Source organism: Priapulus caudatus, unplaced genomic scaffold (genome assembly GCF_000485595.1).
Source record: "Priapulus caudatus unplaced genomic scaffold, Priapulus_caudatus-5.0.1 Scaffold2461, whole genome shotgun sequence".
Classification (NCBI taxonomy): Eukaryota; Metazoa; Priapulida; class Priapulimorpha; order Priapulimorphida; family Priapulidae; genus Priapulus; species Priapulus caudatus.
The window spans coordinates 25,033-34,710 of NW_014579522.1; the positions used below are offsets into that span (position 1 = coordinate 25,033).

At 47.6% G+C, this 9,678-nt stretch overlaps 1 protein-coding gene across 1 annotated transcript; it reads left to right on the forward strand.

The window, feature by feature from the left end:
* Positions 1 to 465: 465 nt before the first annotated feature.
* On the forward strand, positions 466 to 9,151 carry LOC106818726. The gene is made up of 4 exons (XM_014823400.1): positions 466 to 678; positions 7,602 to 7,734; positions 8,278 to 8,415; positions 9,141 to 9,151. Exons 1-4 carry the CDS (start codon positions 583 to 585, stop codon positions 9,149 to 9,151), a joined length of 378 nt encoding a protein of 125 aa, XP_014678886.1. The 5' UTR covers positions 466 to 582.
* The last annotated feature ends 527 nt before the right edge of the window (positions 9,152 to 9,678 follow it).

Consider the following 9,678-nt stretch of genomic DNA (forward strand, 5'->3'; position numbering starts at 1 on the left):
GTGGTGGGAGGTAGGGGAAGAGGGGTTGGGAGGTAGGGGGAGGATGTGGTGCGAGGTAGTGGGAGGAGGTGGTGGGAGGTAGGGGGAGGAGGTGGTGGGAGGTAGGGGGAGGAGGTGGTGGGAGGTAGGGGGAGGAGGTGGTGGGAGGTAGGGGGAGGAGGTGGTGGGAGGTAGGGGGAGGAGGTGGTGGGAGGTAGGGGGAGGAGGTGGTGGAATAAGTTCGTACATCGAAGGCCCTGCGTTTCGAAACAAACGACTTCTTACGGATGATACGCTTTGAACCATTTATGTTCGAAACCCACGCGGGTACTGACTCCCTGCATTATGTTTGTATGTTTCTCTCTCTCTCTCTCTCTCTCTCTCTCTACGCGCTTTTTCTCTCTCTTTCTGACGCTGTCTTTCTCCCCCTCCACCCCTTCTCTCTATAAATATACCACATCTCACACACAGGTCTACGATGGACTGAAGGCAGTCGGTACCAACAGCACTGCGCCTGTGAAAATTGAGATAGGTCCCGCCGACACGTGGAACCGGGTCACCTTCACTGCGCTCTACTCGTACGGCGAGAGTCTAGACGTTAACATGACCGTGGCGTCACCTGGCGGTCAGCTGTATGAGGCGACGCGAGATCCCAGTATATCTGTTCTCCGTGTCGTCAACGAAGCAGCCGACATCGAGGTATCTGTGATCCTTGATTTCATGTCATACACACATATGTAGCTATAGATATGCTGATATATCTAATATATATATCATGTGCGTGTATGGGTATATTATCAAAAGCATATAAAGAAGCCTTCTTTATATGCTCTTGATATTATATATATATATATATTTTAATGTAAAATATAACCTTTAACATTAATAATAAATATATATTTCGTGTTGAATTATAATATACTCAATATTTTGCGGACTTCGTAATTTTTTAATTATTAAAAAATCAAATATTATTAAAAATTATATCAAAAATTAATTTGTTATTAAAAATAAATTATTTAAATAGTAATTAAATCTCAAATATTCAATATTAGTTAATTAGTTAGTTATATTATTAGCAGTGTTATTAGATACGTTAGTGGAGAATATACGTAGCAAAACAGCACACGCGTGTGTCTCACCAGAGTTGATGCCAGCGCTCCTATGTCGGACGCCTCAGCCTCCTCCTCCGCTATCTGCCTCAGCAACACGTCCAAGTGTTCAATATTTTCCTCTGCCAACCGATAGGTGGTGCCACCCGTCTCAAGCGCTTTCTCGACCAGATATTCGGTGGCGTGGTCACCGACCAGAATGACGCTCATCTTGATGTTGTTCGTCACTAACACTGAAACACCTTGGTCGATGGATGGAGGAGTGCTGTCGGGGTCTGTCTTGCCGTTGATCAATATGACATGGTCGCCATTTGTGACTCGTGACGTATTACCCGGAAGTAAAGACATCTGTAATATTATGAATTCTCGCTGTCACAGTCCAGAAGAGAAACTTCTAGTACACGTGGGAATAGACCATTTTAATTATATTAATGTTATATTTTATTATAATATATATGTGAACCGAGAAATATCAGATTAATTTTTTTATGATTTGGAATTAGAAGTCAATCGGAATGCGGGAAAGCCGAAATTGATTTAAATAAACCGGGAACTGGGAAAAGGGACATTTATTTTATCTGGGAACTGGGAACTGACCCCTCTCCCCCCCANTGATTAAAGAAAACAAAGAAGCAGTGAGATGGCGGATGCTCAGGGCGGCGGGAAATGAGCGGAGAACAAGAAACATTAGAGATAAAGAAACATTTACTCCAGTTAAATTCATCATTGCTGCAGCACTCGTGGCACTGCACGCGAGGCCTACACACATTGCGAATGCTCTCGCGTACAGTAAAGCAGAGAGTAGATCTCGGTTAAATTGACTACGTCACGTATTTTCTATGGTGTATATCTGTACAAAATTTGTAGAATTTTTTTTACATTAAATGTAGCTAACCGGGACTAAATGTATCCTCAAATTCTTACCTGATAAGATTGTTTTTCTACTAGTTAAAAATCTAGAAAACCTGGGCGATTTGATTTATTGATCACGACATTAAATGCTTGCTATGAGCTATGTATGAGTCACGAGTGTTTGTTCATATCGAACGGAATAGCAAAATATGAAGTATAATGCAGCAATTTAACCATAGAAAGTAAACAGAATCACTTACATTTTGTAAAAAAGTGGACATTAATTTTTTACTTTTACTATTTACGGTGACGTAATCATGCGACCTACATTCAGTCACTCTCTACTATGACCGTAGCTAGCGGGATCGGTAAGGGGACAGTTGCCTCCCCTCCACGAGAATTGTAGATACGATACTGTTACATGGTCAGTAGAGAATTGTCGACAACGATCACCGGCCCAGAATACAACCCACGCGTGGCTTGGCACCACCCCCCACCCAAGAAAATTGAGTTAGCTACCCTCATAGATATCTCTTACTGCTATATAATATTAAGCTACATAGCTATCTTCCTAGATATAACTACCGCATACGTGATGCTGTTGTCAGCGGGAGTTATTGATATCTTGTATTGTGATCTTGTAAGTGATTCGTAATGATTCTGACGGAGATATTGTTGTAGGGACGTAGCTTGTATGTTATAATTTAGCGTATAAATAATCAAGAAGACATATAGAATTTGTGTTCAATTAAAGAAATATATTGTTTACAAACATAACAGTCACCATCTCGTCGTCCCGTCCTGTCCTGCTCCCACCGTCAGTTCCAACCCTCCCCCGTTCAAATCTCTCAAGTCTTATATATCCCTCTCTTATCCAGTCACTGTCCAGCTCTACTCTACCCTAGCCAATCACACACACTAACACTCTGCTATTCAAATGAGAGCGCACGAAAACCACATCTGACCCGCAGATGTGTAACTCGTCCGCTAGTCCCAACCTAACTATTTCTCATCTGTATGCTAAACGCCGAACGCTGCTTCTATGTACAACTAAATCTATCTACAATTACTAATGCAATGAACATGAGTAAAACACATGTTACATTTACCTCCCCGTTCATCAACATGTCTGCCCCCTTGTTTGAAAGCGTGTGATACGAATATATTTTCAGTAACATCTATATCCTATTAGTCTATTTAGGTGCATTAGTCTATGTACACTAGGAAAATTGCAACACTTACCACGGCATTATATATCTTCCTCTTATTTCTTCCAGCTTCTTCTCTCGGCTTCCGTTGCTGTCTGCTCCGGCGTCTCGGCATTGCCTTCTTTCCTTCTGACTCACCCTCTCTCTCTTCTTCTACATGTCTCTCTTGCTCTCTCGTCCGCTCTCCTTTTATCTCGCTCCAATCTTCTTCTTCCTTCTCCAGTTTTCTTCTGTGGCTCCGTGGCTCGTGAATCGTTTGTAGTATAAGGTCCTTCGCGATCTCCACGATCTCCAGCCGATCCTCGTCGCCATCGTCATCGTCGTCGGCGCTAGCGCAGTCTGCATGGCTCCCATCTCATCATCAGAACCCGCTCTTTCCGTCCTTCTCTCCCTCTCTCGCTCTCCGCTTTCATTCTTTCTCTGTCTTTCCGGTGCTGCGCGCCCGCTAGATCGAATATGAAGTAACTTGCGTTGTGTCCGCAAAGGGATACCCAGGTTTTGATTGTCACGGCACCAAAATGTAAACAATAATGCGAGTTCATGTAGAAATGATGGAGTAGACTCCAAACTTGTGTGTATTAAAGCTGGTACATTGCTTTAATAGTCTTAGAACAGCATCACATCTCCTTACACACACCCCCCCGCAAAGAACGCCGCAACGCCATACGCGCGTTGCCACTCTCGCCGCCACGAACCAGAATCCCTTCTCCCCTTACATCTCTCTCTCTCTCTCTCTATTCCCCAAACTCCGCTCAAAGCCACACTGCACCACGCACCATGTACCCGTTCTCACAGACTACGTCCTACACCGCCATTTCACAATCACCCTTATAATCGTGTCTAACCCAACCGACGCTCTGCCATTCTCCTAATAGCATCAATGTACGCCATCTGTTACGCGAAGCGCGTCTAGCCTAGCAATAGTGCACAGCGTGTAAACAGATGTTACATTATCATTCTCAGAGTTCCTTCCTACGGCAGAACACGGGATGTTGAGCGTAGGGGCCGTTCTAGCAGTTTTCTCGGCGATGAGGGGAGGTAGTTGTTGACATAAATCGTATAGCGATGCTATTATATGATGGATCTGTCACCCTGTGGTGTGTGTGCGTGTGTGTGCGTGTGTGTGTGTGCTGTGGTTGTATGTTGTGTTGTTTGTCTTGTTTGTTTGTTTGTTGTTTGTTGTTCTGTGTGTGTGGGGGGGGGGGGGCGAGAGACGGCGCCGGCTCGATTCCCAGCTTCCCAGCATAAAATTAAAATGTCCCTTTTCCCAGCTTCCGTTTTATTTAAATTGAATTTCGCGCTTTCTCCAGTCGATTGCACTTCTAATATCGCAAATCATAAAAAAATTGAATCTGCCATATTTCTTCGGTGCACATATGATAATTATAATATAATAACATTATAACATTAAAATGCGTACTATTCCCCACGTGTACTAGAAGGTTCTCTTCTAGACTTGTGACAGCGAGAATTCATAATATACAGATGTCTTTACTTCGGTAATTACGTCACGATCACAAATGGCGACCATGTCATATTGATCAACAGCAAGACAGACCCTGACACGCCGCTCCTCCGACCAATCGACCAAGGTGTTTCAGTGTTCAGTATGACGAAACAACATCAAGATGAGCGTCATTCTGGTCGCGTGACCACCCGCCACGAATATCTGGGTCGAGAAAGCCGCTGGAGAACGACGGTGCGGGGGACACCACCTATCGGTTGGCAGAGCCGAAAATATTGAACACTTTAGACGCTGTTGCTGCAGCGCAGCATAGCGGAGGAGGAGTCGCGCAGCGTCCGGACATAGCGCAGCCGCTGCATCAACGTACTGGTGAGACACACGCCGTGTGCTGTTTGCTACGTATATCTCCACTAACGTATCTAATAACACTGCTAATAATTATAACTAACTAATAACTAATATTGGAATATTTGAAGATTACATTACTTTATTAAATTAATTTAGTTTTTAAATAACAAATTAATTTTTGATATAATTTTTAATAATATTGATTTTTAGATAATGTAAAAGAGAGATGAGGGGGGGTGAGGGTGGGTGTGGTAAGGTCGGGTGGCTAGAGAGAGTAGGGGTAGACCTTTAACGGGGGATAGATAGGATGAAAGTAATAGGTTCGTGGGGGGGGGTTGCAGAGTATAAGGGTAGTGGACTCAGGATATTTTCGGACTTCGTCACTCTCAGCCGACACAGGTCTACGATGCGACTGAAGGCCAGTCATGTTGATGCTCGGTACCAACAAGCAACTGCGCTGCCTTGCAAATGAGATAGGCTCCGCGACACGTGGAACGGGTCACCTTCACTGCCCCGCTCTCTTCGTACGCGAAGAGTACTAGACTTAACATGACCGTCGGCGCGTCACCCTGCTGGTCTAGCTGTATTGATGGCGACTGCGATTTTCTGATCCCAGATATCTGTTCTCCGTGATTCAGTCAACGAAGCAGCCGACATTCGAGGTATCTGCTGATCTTGATTTCATGTTCATACATCACATATGTAGCTATAGCATATGCTATATATCTAATATATATATCATTGCGTGTATGGGTATATTATCAAAAGCAGATAAAGAAGCCTTCTTTATATGCTCTTGATTATATATAATATATATATATATGTTATTCAGAGATGAAGCGGAGGGCCGGCAGCAGAGACATGCGTCCAGAAAGAGGCAGAAAAAGCGCGTACGAAGAGAGAGCAGGAGCCAGAAGAGAGACTCGAGAGAGTGAGCAGACGAAGAGCAGCAGAGAGAGAAAACATACAAGAACAAATTGCCGGCGAGTCAGTACCCGCGTGGGTTTCGAACTTAAATGCGTCCTCAAAGGCTTTATCATCCGTCAAGGAAGTCGTTCCGCGTTTCGAAACGCAGCGGCCCTCTCGATGCTACAGAAACCTATTGCCCACCACCTCCTCGCCCCTACTCCCACCACCTCCTCCCCCTACCTCCCACCTCCTTTCCCCCCCCTCTCCCACCACCTCTCCGCCCTCCTTCCCCACCTCTCCCCTACTCTCACCAGTTGCTATCCTACTCTGCCCACGCAGCTCTCCCCTAGCCTCCCATCACTTCCTCCACCCCCTACCTCCCAGCCACTCCTCCCCCTACCTCCACCCTACCTCCATCCTACTCCATTCACCTCCTCCCCCTACCTCCCACCAGCCTCCGTCCCCCGACCGTCCCACACCTCCTCCCTACCTCCCACCACCTCCTCATCCTACCTCCCATCACCTCCTCCTACTCCCACACCTCCTTCCCGCCTACCTCCCGACCACATCCGCCCCCTACCTCCCACCCCCTCTTTCCTACTTCCCATCACCTCCGTCCTATCCTACTCCCACACCTCTCCCCTACCTCCCACACCTCCTCCCCTACTCCCGACCACCTCGCTCCTATACCTCCCACCACCTCCTCCTGACTACCTCCCACACCTCTCCACTAGCCTCTCTCCCCCTACCTCCACCACCTCCTTCCCCCCTTACTCTCCCCACCACATCCTCCCCCTATCTCCCACCCTTCTTTCCCCTACCTCCCCACCACTCCTCCATCCTCCCTCCCACCACCTTCCTCCCCCTACTCCTTACCACATCCCTCCCCGCCTACCTTTCCCACCCCCTCTTCCCCTACCTCCCACCACTTCACTTCAGTCCTACCTCCCACCACCTCCTCCCCTATCTCCCGAATCACCTCCTCCCCTACCTCCACACCCTCGTCTTCCCCCCACCTCCCGCCTCTCCTCCCCACCACCTTCTCCCCCTTCCTCCCACCACTCCTCCCCTCCCTCCCACCACCTCTTCCATTCTACCTCCACGCACCTCCCCCCTCCCCTTCCCCCACTTCCTCTCCCTACCTACCCACCACCTTTCTCCCCCCTACCTCCAACCACCTTCCTCTCCCTTTCCTCCATCACCTCCTTGCCCCCTCCCTCCCACACACCTTCTCCCCCTACCTCACACCACCTTCTCCCCTACCTCCACCCCTGCCTTTTTCCCCCTCCCTCCCACACCTCTCACCCCTACCGCCCACCACCTCTCCCCTCTGCCACCACCTCCTTCCCCTACCCCCACCACCTCCTCCCCCTACTCCATCACCTCCTCCCCCTTACTCCCATCACCTCCTCTTCCCTCCTCTCCCACCTCTTCCCCCTACGCTCTCACCACCTCCTCCCCCTCCCTCCACCACCTCCTTTCCCCCTACCTCCACGTACCTCCTCTCCCTCCTCTCACCACCTCCTCCCCAACCCCCACCACCTCTTCCCCCTACCTCCCACCACCTCCCCCTACCTCCCATCACCTCCTCCCCAACCCCCACCACCTCTTCCCCCTACCTCCCACCACCTCCATCCCTACTTCCCATCACCTCCTCCCCCTACCTCCCACCACCTCCACCCTCTACCTCCCATCACAAACATGGACGCTCGTCTCTCTGCTATCTAGGTCGGTCTGTGGATAATTGATATCATCAACGCCGATGAGTTGTTGGAAGCGAAGGCGATGATATTCGTTCATTGCTGGTCGGATGGTGAGGTGCCCGTCAAGCTAAACATGCACACGAATACTGCAGAGATTGGTTCGTATTCATTCGTATTCACTAGCATAGATGCATTTTACATTCATTGCAGATTACATTCGTAGGTGCAATCTAGATTCATAGATGCAATTTACATTCATAGATGCATTTTACATTCGTAGATGCATTTTACATTCGTAGATGCATTTTACATTCGTAGATGCAATTTACATTCATAGATGCAATTTACATTCGTAGATACAATTTACATTCGTAGATGCATTTTACATTCGTAGATGCATTTTACATTCGTAGATGCATTTTACATTCGTACATGCAATTTACATTCGTAGATGCAATTTACATTCTTAGATGCAATTTACGTTCCTAGATGCATTTTACATTTGTAGATGCATTTTATATTCGTTGCAGATGACGTACATGCATAAAGGCATCTTCCATCAAACGATGTTGTTGATACGCTATCATATCTTAGAATGTCGTATATATCGCGTTTAATTTGTCGTCAAGGCGCTTTAGTACCGCTAGCTGTTTCAAAAAAAGGTAGTTGATGTGGTACAACAATAGTACATGTGTGTACAGATGGCGAGGGATTGATCGTGAATGTAGAGCTATCAGGCAGCGCCGTCGCCATGCGGGCCGTCGCCACGGAGGTACACGCTGCCGTGCATGACCCGGCAGGGGGCACCACAGTCGTGCAGCTGTTCGACAACGGAATAGGTGAGCATCTCTGTAACCAACGATGGCAGACGCGACGTAGATGGTCGCCACGTCTCCTTGACAGTGGTAGTAATAGCTACTATTCTCCCGAGCCATGAACTGATAAGCTTCGAACACGACTGCCTAATTTTATTTTGGATCTTACTATAGGTTATATAGTAGAAATAATGATTTTCAAATTCAGGGCGGGCTGGGATTTCAGTCTCATTTCCAAGTTGGGTAAGATTGGTCCTCCCGGAGTCGAATACTGTTGCTAGGCGAGTCCACACGCTGTGTGTGCCAATTTGTCAACCTAGCCGCACGTCAGCAGTTCCCAGGCTGACCTTCGATAGACAGTGTGACGAAAACATGTGACGACATGTGACAACAACGTGTGATGACACCGTGTGACGACAACGTGTGACGACACCGTGTGACGACATGTGACGATATCGTGTGACGACAACATGTGACGACACAGTGTGACAACAACGTGTGACGACAACGTGTGACGACAACGTGTGACGACAACGTGTGACGACAACGTGTGACGACAACGTGTGACGACAACGTGTGACGACAACGTGTGACGATATCCTGTGACGACAGCATGTGACGACAACGTGTGACGATATCCTGTGACGACAGCGTGTGACGACAACGTGTGACGACAGCGTGTGACGACAACGTGTGACGACAACGTGTGACGAAAACGTGTCACGACATGTAACGATATTGTGTGACAGGCAACATGTGACGACACCGTGTGGCGACAACGTGTGACGACGTGTGACGACAACATGTCACGACATGTAACGATATTGTGTGACGACAACATGTGACGACACCGTGTGGCGATAACGTGTGACGACGTGTAACGACAACATGTCACGACTTGTAACGATATTGTGTGACGACAACATGTGACGACACCGTGTGGCGATAACGTGTGACGACGTGTAACGACAACATGTCACGACTTGTAACGATATTGTGTGACGACAACATGTGACGACACCGTGTGGCGATAACGTGTGACGACGTGTAACGACAACATGTCACGACTTGTAACGATATTGTGTGACGACAACATGTGACGACACCGTGTGGCGATAACGTGTGACGACGTGTAACGACAACATGTCACGACATGTAACGATATTGTCTGACAACAAAATGTGACGACACCGTGTGGCGACAACGTGTGACGACGTGTGACGACAACATGTCACGACAACATGTCACGACATGTAACGATATTGTGTGACAACAACATGTGACGAC